Source organism: Zeugodacus cucurbitae, chromosome 6 (assembly GCF_028554725.1).
Source record: "Zeugodacus cucurbitae isolate PBARC_wt_2022May chromosome 6, idZeuCucr1.2, whole genome shotgun sequence".
NCBI classification, from domain to species: Eukaryota; Metazoa; Arthropoda; class Insecta; order Diptera; family Tephritidae; genus Zeugodacus; species Zeugodacus cucurbitae.
The window spans coordinates 10750880-10764073 of NC_071671.1; the positions used below are offsets into that span (position 1 = coordinate 10750880).

Below are 13194 nucleotides of genomic sequence, written 5' to 3' on the forward strand. Positions count from 1 at the left end.
AAAAGCTTTCACCAAACTCATTTCACTAAAGCTTTCATTTATTACAAAAAGCTTTCACCAAACTCATTTCACTAAAGCTTTCATTTAATCGCTCTCTAACCATTTCCTCCATTTGACAAATATTACATTTGCAGCAACAGAAGATTTACTGATGTTTTATATCGACTTCTCACAACGCCACAAACATACAGACGCCTGCACTCAGCCGCACATATCGCAAGTGTCATGCGCTCAATCGTCCAAACGATGTGTCATTATTAGCTTCATTGTTGTTGCCACTGTCGTTGACGCCATTCGATATCACATGAGGCGGTAAATTCAATTTTGTGGTTTTCCTGCATCGCTCAACTGACTGCGCATGCGCGCCTAGGCATGTCAGCCAACGTGGAAAAGAGACACAAAAACGCAGTGCATACACATTCACCTGCATGTGTGTGAGTGTGCACTGATTTTATTGCCGCCAAGTCAACGCATCATTTGCCATAAAAACTGTGCAATTTTTCAATTATTCAAATCGATGCTTCACATTCACTGCACAATTCACTGCTATTCACTGTCAAGTGTGCATGTGTGTATGCATGTATGTTTGTATGGCATTATATTGTGTTGCACGTTGTGTATGTGCAACATTCGGAAAACCTCAAATAGTTAATGAGTTTTTTCTGCATATCAACCGCATTACAAGTCAATTTCTTTTTTTTCCAGCGCTGCCTTCAAATAGACACTTAGCTGATTGTTGTATTTTTTTGTCTTCAATTGTTCACCTTTAACATTTATCCATAAACAAGATCAATAACAAACTATCAGCAACAAAAACAACACCTCCCTATCAATCGAAAAATAGAGTAACGACTTTGTTGCACCAACACACATACAAACATACAGTTATAAAAACGCTTACATTATGCCTGAAAACCAATTAAAACAATTGAAACACATAAAACCTAACGCAGTTCAACAACAACAAAAGGAAATATACTTTATTGAGTTAGAAAAACTTGCTTAGTCACATGATTGACAGCTCTCAAAGAGCCGTGACGAGTAACGCATCGTTTTTTCATGAATTAAACACTTACACGCTTCTCAAGCACAATTATGTGTGCTCTTACTTGGCGCTTCGGATTTACCATTTATATACCTTGTTATATATACATATGTATTTATGTTGATAAGTCAGTTGATAAGTCAAATCAGCATTATTTGATTTTTGACAAGCTCATTTTGAGTTCGACAACCCGGGCTACTCAGCGCTGAGACGTTAATGTGACAACTTACATGACACTCACTCACTTTGATGAGACGATTGAGTAGTAGAGGGTATTAAGTGAAGCAATGTTTTCAGTATGAAGCTTGAATTATATTGAAAAGTTAGAGACTTTTCGCACAGACAAATAAATTTAGTACATTAAGATTATAATTGAGAACCAAGTTTTTGTCTTTCGTACAGCCGGCTACTCGATTAATGATCATAATATGTTAAAAAAATGTTTTTTATTCATAAAAGATGTTAAATTCCATTAGCTGATTGCTACTTTATCAATAACCACAACCAATTTTACAGCGTGGAAAACAAACCGCAGAGTTACACTGCAGTTTCAACTCGATTTGTATTCGATTAAGAATGACTACAATTAAAACTTATAAGATAAATAAAATGTTTATTTTGTTATAAATCAGCGCTTTAATCGAGCAAAGGCCGGTTAATTATTCAATTAACTCCTGTGCGAAAAGGTTATCACATTCGTTTTCATTAAGAAATTTAATATAAGACATTAATTTTCGACCTCTGAACTTTAGTGCTCAGTGATCGTCATTAAAAGAGCTGTAAAGAGAAATATTCGTGTTTCAGAACCATTAATCCTGGAACAACGATAGCAATGTTCTAGTTTCTCTGATGAACTTGAAATATGTTATGATTTAGCGGCAATGTTATTACTAATATGCGAGTACCATCCATTTTCCGTATATTTGCTTATTAAAGTCCTCGGTTGGGATGATCTTTAGTTAGAGCACTTTCCTCGTTGCGATTATTTATGTTGCGGAAACAGAAAACATTTACAGAGAGCCGAAAGTATTAAATGAGATGACTCAACCTTGTCTTTTTATTCCTGTCTGGGTACAAATTTAATCTCAATCAAATTTAAACATCTATCTCTGCGTTAGTGGTAGAAAATCATGATCCTCACCTGGATTTTCGATAAAATTTTATGTACTTTTCTTTTGGTTTCTCATTTTTTACACCATTTTACAAGCAAGTTTGGTATCCCCGCAAAACTAATACGGCTGTGTAAATTGACGTTGAGCAACACCAAAAGCTCCGTCATGATTGGGAAGGACCTCTCCGAACCGTTCGATACCAAACGAGGTTTCAGACAAGGTGACTCACTATCGTGCGACTTCTTTAACCTGATGCTGGAAAAAATTATAAGAGCTGCAGAGCTAAACCGAGAAGGTACAATCTTCTACAAGAGTGTACAGCTCCTGGCGTACGCCGATGATATTGATATCATCGGAAGCAACAACCGCGCCGTTTGTTCTGCTTTTTCCCGCATGATAAGGAGGCGAAGCGAATGGGTCTGAAGGTGAATGAGGATAAGACGAAATATCTCCTGTCATCAAGCAAACAGTCGGCGCATTCGCGTCTTGGCTCCCACGTCACTGTTGACAGTCATAACTTCGAGGTCGTAGATAATTTCGTCTACCTGGGAACCAGCATCAACAACACGAACAATGTCAGCCTCGAAATCCAGCGCAGAATAACTCTTGCCAACAGGTGCTACTTTGGATTGAGTAGGCAATTGAACAGTAAAGTCCTCTCTCGACGAACCAAAATCAAGCTCTACAAGTCACTTATCATTCCAGTGCAGAAGCTTGGTGATGTCAACATCAGATGAGACGACACTAGGAGTTTTCGAGAGGAAAATTTTGCGCAAGATTTGCGCAAGAACGATGAGCTGTACGAGTTATACGACGACATTGACATATTTCAGCGAATAAAAAGACAGCGGCTACGCTGGCTAGGTCATGTTGTCCGAATGGACGAAAACACTCCAGCCCTGAAAGTGTTCGATGCAGTACCCGCCGGAGGAAGCCGAGGAAGGGGAAGGCCTCCACTCCGTTGGAGGGACCAGTTGGAGAGCGACCTGGTTACACTTGGGATCTCCAACTGGCGCCGAACTGCGAAGGAGAGAGAGAGGTGGCGCACTATCGTCGATTCGGCTATAACCGGCTAAACGGTTGCAACGCCAATCACATACATACATACTCCACCTCTCTCATTTAATTGTTCCTTCTCTGTCTAAAGACATATTTTGGATTCCAAAAATATTCTGTCTAAATTGTAAACCCCTAACATCACAGTTAAGCCGACAATATGGATCAAATATACATACGCACATACATTTTGTATAATTCACTAGTATAATTGAGCCAATATTGATATTAAGGTCAACACCATTGTGGACCTCCAAATTTCACAATTCCAAACTCCAAACAAAACAAAACTGTTGTTGGCTACATGCACACAGACTTACATATTAGGCTTAACAAAGGAAGAGAGCATTGAGCAGGAATAGGCCACTGATTTAAGATAACAAATAATAAGTCTAGTACATACTAATGCAAATATTTATTTATTTATATCAGTAGTAATACTGCGAGAGTAAGGGCAACAGTTAACAAAAGAAAGTAGAATCGATAGTTGATATCGATATACAAACTTATGTTGATCTATTTTTTGAATAGAGTAAAACACGACGTGTGCGAGTCTGGCAGCACAATTCATACACATACATATTTATTGTTGTTGTTTTTTTAGAGTTTAAAGATTTTGCGAACATACACGCCTACATGTCTATAGATATGGACGATATACTATATTTCTACTTTGTAGCTGGTCATTCGACCGAATCGAATTGTTTTTTGCCGAAATCGATTGCAGAATTTTGCGATTTGTGAAATTATGCGCTGTGACTTACATTACAAATCGCGAATCACGTTTAAACTGTGAACAAATCGGCCAGACATACTTGCAACAATACAAATAGATATGTGTGTTAATATATTTGTATGTACTTTCCTATGGCTAATCAATAAGCAAAATACAATTGAGACACAGAACTAAGCGCTGTGGAACGCCTTTGAGGCAGTCATATATGTACTTACATATATATAGAAATATATATCTAACTATATTCTGCAACAGCTGTTGTTATGAGTAACTACCGCAGCCACATAAGTCATAAGTCTCTTTATCTAGCAATGAAAGTTAGTATGTGTTTGTATGTATGTTTGTATTTGTTTGTATGTATGTATGTAGCGAGTCATGACTCAACTGTTGATGCGGCTGATGATGGTTGGTTGGCGGTTACTCGACTCGTCGAAATCGTCAGAGATTCTTATCACTCTGCAAATATCGTGGCTTATGGCGGCGTCGGCAAGGCTTTTAGCTTTTAGATTTTCTCTTGCAAATTTTTTCTTGATTTTTTTTTTTCATTGTGGCAAATTTTTCGCCTTTTATTTATTTTTAATATATTTTTTTTGTAATATTTAGCATATTTGTGCGCTATATATACACGGGTATTGTTGGAGTACGGCGTTGCTTACGAAAATGAAACCATAGATCCTGCACATGCGATAAAAGTCAGCGCAATTGTTGCAAATATGTGGCAAAAAAATTGTAAATAAAAGCGAAAAAAATTAATAAGAAATATAAAAAAATACAAAAATTAAAAAAAAATTAAAAAAAAATGTATAAAAAAATATTAATTTTTATTTTTCATACCTTGACTTGCAATTTTTTTTGCTTACACAACACAACAATTACTTATGCTTTGATAATTTACACATTATGACATTATGTACATAAGGGAATCGAAATGAAGAAATTAAATATGCTGCGTTGATGGCGCATGCGCAAATGAGACAGTGACACTGTGTCACACACACTAACTGTTGATTGGAAAATAGTAAAAATTGACAAATATGTGACAGAAGTGCAACAACAAATCTATTTTTTGATACGCTTATACCTTCTAATAAATATTTTTTTTTTATTTTATTTTTTAACGTTTTCCTAAGAGCTTTTCATTATCAAAACGCCAGCTTAATTTTATTAAACATTATGTGTCTTCTGTTATGACAATTGATCTTATCGCTGATGACTACGTCCATTAGCTTGGCGCCTTTGCTCATTTGAAATGTCATAATCGCATTTCCAACGCGTGCTTGTCGCTGTCAAAGTTTTCCAGAAGTGCAGCAAATGCATCAAATGTCATGTTCAGATGGCGCTTAGCTAATGTTAATCCCCAAAATTACACAAAAATGCTGCGTCTTATAGGCAATATATATTTTATTCCACCTTAATGACAAGCTTTATGACATTGCTTCTGCCGAACTGTAAACATTGTCAAATATTTGACATCGATTTGACATCAATTTATCATAACATTCCCACTCTCTTTCTCTTGTCATTCTCATTTTGTTTATGGGAAGTTCGTCATACTTTTATAATTTAAGAAAATTCTATCAATATTTCAGCCATAGTAGAATAATTACTTTTATAATTTAAGAAAATTCTATCCATATTTCAGCCATAGTAGAATAATTACCTTTCCACCTCGCTGTTCTCCAATAGATCTCTAAAAATGGACAGAGATTGCCTGTTTTATATCTCAATTTTATCCCAGGAGGAACCTCTCTTTAAGCAAATTATGAATGTTTATTTAGGATAGGTACTTGGTAGTATGATTGCCCCACTACACTCGACACATTTTCGATTCCAAGAGCCCTCCGTTGTTTGAAGTTCAATTTCTAAAATTCTAACGAAACAATCAGATGACTAAATATTGAAGAATTGTAACAATCTCAGTGTTGGCTTCAACATATATGAGTACTTATACATATATAAATAAATATTCATCCTCATCGCCTCACCATGCTTCACACCCACGTCAGCGTACGGCGCTTAAAATCAATATGTACTTTTTATCTCTCTAAAGTTTCACCAAATCACAATGGCATATAAGTATCTCGAGATCTCTTTATATCGGCACACAACACTCGCACACACTCCCTCAACCTGCGATGGAGATTGTTGCCTCTGATATGCTGGAGCCTTTGAGCTGCATTCGCTAATATACAGGCACCATGCAAATGTTATAATTTGCATATGTAGGAAGCCAACCCGCGCGCAGCTTGATACTCGCACCAAAGCACCAAGATGAGTCTAGAGGCGCTGAGTTGTGGAAACAATGCGCACACCTCAGTGCGGGTTTAAGCGCAGCAGGGCGTGTATGAGTGCTGGGAGTATGTGAAAGACAATGACAACACAATGCCATTGGCGCTTGGAGTGACACACATCAGTGGAAAGCGGCTATAAATATGTATGGGCATAACTTTGCATTTCGAAATCGCTTGAGATGTGTCTCTAGTGTTTTTGTTGTCGAGGAGAGGACAAAATTAAAACATTATCCGATTGTGGCAGGTGATAACCTCTTTGTGTGCGGCACACTGGTGGGCAGGTGGAGCACGTGTTGGTTGAAAAACTTTTGAAGAAAATATAAAGAAATCCGTAGCTTGTATTCGATTGAGCTGGGAAATTGCCATGAATATAGTACATTTCTCTCTACTATTCCAAAAATTTAAATATATTTCTAACTTTATCTCTTTCTCATTGCAGTACCACGCCCAAAGGGACAACACTCGGCGCCACGCGGCGGTCCGCCACGTTCGTGGACGAACTCCGAGCTCACCGAGGCATTGCAGCATGTCTGGAATAAGAAAATGACCACCTCACAGGCGTCCCGCATCTTCGGCATACCCTACAACTCACTGCTGATGTATGTGCGCGGCAAATATGGCAAGAGCCTGAAACTGGAACAGCTGCGCAAGGACTGTATCAGCGGTCCACCACTTGAATTGCTACAACTGGGGCTTGGCGGCGGCACTGGTGGCGGTAAAAATAAAGATGGCAAAGACAAATCAGCACATCGCAACTCGGAGAATTCAACGAAAAATAATAACGAACTCGACTTGGGCATACCGTTGCCGGGTATGGTGCCCGGCGGTAATGGACCAAGTGGGCCACGTAGCGCCAGTTCCGAACCCGATTTAATTGGCGGACCCAACTCGCTATTTGGACCATTTCCCGGCGCTTTCTATCCCGACTTCCCCGGCGGCTTTCCTGGTCTGCCGCTAAGCATGCTCAATCTACTCCCACCCACGGATCGTCATCAGCCACATGGCGCTGGCATGACGGCGCTGCATCATCTCGGCATGGATGAGGACTGCAAATCGGATCGTTCGAAGCAATCCTCTTCACTTGGTGATGACGACTTCGCTGCCAGCGCAGCAGCATTAGCCGCCGGCGTACAACCGCTCGCGCTCAATCGCAACGAAAACGAACGACGCAGCGGCGGTGATATGCACGGAAATGCGGGTGCGCCGCCACCGCCACCACCGCCCATGAGCACTGCCGTCGGCGGTGGCGGCCAGCAAAATGGTGGTATGCAGGATTGAAATTTCTGGCGGGATTGGGCCGCCAACCCGATGTTTTTCCCGCCGAACGACACATACGATGTGGAAGAGGCTATGAATGGCGGTATTGGTTTAGGTGGCCATCACCATTATCAGCAGCAGCAGCAACACCAGCACAACGAAGCGATGTCAACGGAGCGCAACGCTAACTGCGACAGCGCTGTTGACGGCAACGACAGCGCCATCGGCAACGTCGTGCGTGCGGCGCATCAGTTTCGTGAATTCAATCAGAATCTTTACATGGCGCGACGCAAGCTGAAACGTCTGCGACAACGACAGTATCGACGCTACGATGCCAATGGGCGCAGCGCCAACAATGCGACGGACAGTGGCAGCGCGGCCGGCAATGCGTTTATGCCGCTCCAAATGGGACCGCCGCCAACATCAGCAGCGCAATCGGCGCTAACGTTGCCACTGCCGCCGGCGGTCATACGCACTTAGTTTAATTCTAACGAAATGTTGTTGTAATATAAATTAAGTTCAATTATTGTACAATATTAAGCGAAGTGGGAGGAAGGCTGTCGCCGTGGCAGTAAAGTAGTAAATAATAAAATTATCTGTATGTACATTAAGTAAATAAATTAGTGAAAATTTGTGGATAGCCGAAAGGAAAGTTAAGCAGACTCGTATTAATTAAAATATAATAACTGTGAATCGATGTGAATATGTAAGGCGCATGCAATATTTTGACATTTCGTTTAATTATATGTTATATTTATAAAAAAATAATTATTTTTTATTATATTTGTATGTAGTACACACATAAATAAAAATTAAAAAAATATAAATTTTTGCTTTAAACAACAACAATGAAAACAACATTGTTTTTATACATATTAATTATATTATATGTACAACAGAAACTTCCATTTAATTTGAAATGTGTTAAAACATATTTTCTTTAAACTAAAATTCAAGACAAACAGTGCTTGCAAAAAGTATGCGAGGCATAAAAGTGTAAAAATTATTTTTTAAAGAAAAAAAATTATAAAAAATTTTGACATTTTTTTCATAAATTAATTTTTTTAATTTGATTTAAAAACAAAAATTATAAAAATTTAGAAAAATTAATTAAAAAAAAACATTTTTTTTTTTAATTTATAAAAAAATTGGAAATTTTTTTTTTCATAAATTATTATTTTTTAATTTGATTTATAAAAACAAAAAGTTTATAAATAATTTGGAAATTTTTTTATTATAAATGAATTTTTTTTTTTTTTTAATTATTTTTTTTACTATTCTTAAAAAAATTAAAATTAAATTGTTTAACAGAGAAATGAGCTCTTAAGTAAATAACTGTAAAGTTAGTTTTCGTAAATTTTTCAAATTTTGAATTCCATAATGAACTCTTTACACTGTTTTAATCAAAATCAAATTATTTTTTTTTTTTATTAATTCCACCAATTTTAAACAATTTTTACACAAAATAATGCTTTGTGTGCTGTTTTGCGGCACTGTCAGCGTTTACACATAAACAATTTTAGTTTTTGGTGCTTTTAGTTCCTATTTTTACTGAGGCGTAGTAAAGGTTATTCCCAAAAGTATACTTTCTTTAATATATAAATATATATTTTATGCTTAAAAATAAATACTATTAATTTTTACAAGCTTTTAAAGCAAAACTATTATGTTAACTTATTAGTTATATTATTTTAATATAATATTTCCTACTATTATTAGCTTATTTTCTATTTAATATTAAATATTACTGCAATAATTATTATTAACAATAATTTATATTATAATTCCACACTTTTACTCACTTCATGGTAAATAATCAAAATATTTTTAAACATTTTTTATGGCAATATTTGTAAATATTATATAATATACATATACCAGCAGTAGTATTAATATAAGAGTAAGCAAAAAATATTGATATTAAACATACCAATATTGAAAAAATTGCAGCTGATCATCAACAGTTTTTCTGCAGAGGAAAACCATTAAACAAATGTAATTAAGTTGCCGTTGGAGATTATTGTAAAAGCTATAGTAACGGGTGATTTTTTTGAGGTTAGGATTTTCATGCATTAGTATTTGACAGATCACGTGGGATTTCAGACATGGTGTCAAAGAGAAAGATGCTCAGTATGCTTTGACATTTCATCATGAATAGACTTACTAACGAGCAACGCTTGCAAATCATTGAATTTTATTACCAAAATCAGTGTTCGGTTCGAAATGTGAAATCCGCTTTTTTATCGACAAATTTTGTTCAGCGATGAGGCTCATTTCTGGTTGAATGGCTACGTAAATAAGCAAAATTGCCGCATTTGGGGTGAAGAGCAACCAGAAGCCGTTCAAGAACTGCCCATGCATCCCGAAAAATGCACTGTTTGGTGTGGTTTGTACGCTGGTGGAATCATTGGACCGTATTTTTTCAAAGATGCTGTTGGACGCAACGTTACGGTGAATGGCGATCGCTATCGTTCGATGCTAACAAACTTTTTGTTGCCAAAAATGGAAGAACTGAACTTGGTTGACATGTGGTTTCAACAAGATGGCGCTACATGCCACACAGCTCGCGATTCTATGGCCATTTTGAGGGAAAACTTCGGAGAACAATTCATCTCAAGAAATGGACCCGTAAGTTGGCCACCAAGATCATGCGATTTAACGCCTTTAGACTATTTTTTGTGGGGCTACGTCAAGTCTAAAGTCTACAGAAATAAGCCAGCAACTATTCCAGCTTTGGAAGACAACATTTCCGAAGAAATTCGGGCTATTCCGGCCGAAATGCTCGAAAAAGTTGCCCAAAATTGGACTTTCCGAATGGACCACCTAAGACGCAGCCGCGGTCAACATTTAAATGAAATTATCTTCAAAAAGTAAATGTCATGAACCAATCTAACGTTTCAAATAAAGAACCGATGAGATTTTGCAAATTTTATGCGTTTTTTTTAAAAAAAGTTATCAAGCTCTTAAAAAATCACCCTTTATTATGATTGTACCAAAATTTTTAAACAAAAAACAAAAACATTAAGATATATTATTGTATAAGCTCATGAAACATAATAAAAATTGGAGTGTATTAGCTCATAATAAATATTCAAAATGCACACAAATTCTAATAAGTTTTGTTTATAAAATTGAGCAGTTGTTTGCGGATGGCAAAAAATATGGGCAAAAACAAAGTAATGAATGAGAAAATTAAAAAAAAATATATATTTTTTAGTAAAATACACTTCTAAAATGACAAAGCAAATGAGTTATTACTTTTTACAATAGTCCATTGTATACCGCGAAAAATCATTTTGCATTTTTAAAACTAGTTTCCGAGGCAATGAGGTCTACTTTTGAATTTCGAAGGACACGAAAACTTCACAAAAGTCTTTTCATATAAAATAATACAATATTTTTGACATAACTAATTCAATAACACTAAAATTTAATTTAATTTTTAAAAACAGCATTTGATAATATTTAACCCTTAAGACAACTTATATATGTTTGAAAATTCCAATAAGAGTAATAACTACTTACCACACATAACAATTCAAATCATTTTTATCAAACACAAGCGATCTCAACTTCTGCATGACAAGTGTGAAATGGACAAAAATTCTCCAATTCCAATCCCAAATTTCAAACCAACTGAATTTTTATATATTTCAAAATGGCTCTATTTCTTTGCTTGTCAAAGTTTCAGAATCTGTAAAATATTCGTCATTCAAAGGCTATATATTCTCTTCTAAACATCTTAAGTGGTTTGGTGGGTTTGAAGATTTCAAAATTACAAATTTTTTTTTCAAATTGATCCGACTAAAATTCTAAGAGATGGAAGCTTTGTAAGTTCAGCCCATTAAACATCGTCAGTTTAAATTCAAAATTTTTAAACTCAATTTTTTAAGTCGGTGGATTTTTTTGGATTTCTCGAAAGGTTTTGAAGCGATTTTTTCGAATTTTACACACTTCTTTGAAATATAATTATTTAGTTATTGAATTAAGGATTTTTTTTGGTTTTATTACAATTAATTGTTTGGTGGCAATATATGATGAGAATTTGATAAATACAATTTTTTGTTCAAAGTCTATAAAAATTTATATTTTAATATTTTTCCTTCGTTCAATAATAAGATTTATCCATGTACTATTTTCGGTTTATAGATTTTAGACGAACCAATCATGAGTTATGCTGTCCACCGCAAGAACCTTTTTTTCAGACGTCAAGAGAAATGAGGCTGAGTTTTCGGATTTTTTAAATCAAAATTTCACAAAATACTATTTAATTTAATTTTGTATCTTGTATGCTGAATTGTTTAAATAAAATATGTGATTGTATTTATTAAAAATGTAAAAATACCATATTTTTCATCCTCAGAAAAGTACCCGACCCCTGAATGCCTAATAACACTATGCCTAAATAAACTAAATTATGAAATATAATCAAATATTCTCTGTAGAAAACACTATTTGTGTACCTCAGCAGCATTGAAAACCGTTTTTCGTGTCTTTTAAAGATTTAGTCTAACTACAAAACATATGGTTTTAATTCTAATACCATTATCTTAGAAATGATACGGCCTGGCTCTGATGTCGGAATCAAAGTAAAGCCCTAGAAAGTGTATTTGAATTTAGTTTCTCACTATCTATTTCACGAAATATATTTTCGAAGATAACTTGTTTATTCATATGATATGATGAAATGTAATTTTACACAAAAGAACAAGCGGAGATTTATATTTTCTTTAGCATTATTCTTAAGTAATATGTTTTCTTGTCTACATACTGAACGTTACAGCCAGGAATTATTCTGTACTTACTTAAATTCTATAATATTTGTGCATATTTTTGATTTTTCAAAATCGGTAACATAGTAAAATATATTGGTAAAAACATTTGAGCTTCAGGATGACGATCAAAAATTAAAATTTAACGATCATCATAAACGAAATATAAAAATTGGAATTTATCGCTCAAATCACTCAAAATCTACTGATATAAAGATATATATAACACATTCTTTGATTTTTATTTTTACTACATCTGTATATCTTATTGCTCGTTTGCAGTGAATATGTAGAAGAAAAAAATACCATTTTTCGGTGACTATTTCACTTTTTACGATTTTGACTACAATGATTAGTTTATAATGCATTAAATTAGTTGACTTAGTTCATTAAAAAAAAAATAAGAAAAAAATAGCAAAAAAATATCAATTCACAGATCAAAAATATATATTTACTTAGTTGTTTCCATTCTTTTTTAGTTTCCAATATTACTCTGATCTCTCAATATTTCTTTCAAAATTTCCATAACCCTAAACGATCTATTGAAGTAAATAAATATGGACTAAGTAACATTTTTGTATACGCTCAAAATAAAATCCCAAATGTACAAAAAGAAAAACTTCAACGTTTTTAGAATTACAACAAAAAAATGTAAAAAAAAAAACAACAGAAAACAAATAAACATGCATACAAAGGACAACAGAATTTATGACTTCAAATTTGAAACAGGTTCATTAGAGTAGAAAAAGTAGAAAGTGAAAACACACAAAAATTATAAATAATTAGAAGATAGTATATAGAAATATTAGAATTATCAAAACTATAAACTACATTGAAATGTGTGTATGAATGTATGGGAATTTAAAAACAACAAATACAAGAAACAAACAAACAATTGAGGAAATTATATAATTAATAATAATAA

General features: G+C 34.7%; 1 protein-coding gene across 2 annotated transcripts in view; it reads left to right on the top strand.

The window, feature by feature from the left end:
- The window catches only part of LOC105210927 (protein jim lovell), a 29177-nt gene extending 21659 nt beyond the window's left edge, over positions 1-7518 (top strand). For both annotated transcript variants that reach the window (XM_054234364.1, XM_011182134.3), the window contains one exon: positions 6680-7518. In XM_054234364.1, coding sequence (XP_054090339.1) covers positions 6680-7518 — 839 coding nt within the window. The remainder of the gene's footprint in view (positions 1-6679) is intronic.
- The last annotated feature ends 5676 nt before the right edge of the window (positions 7519-13194 follow it).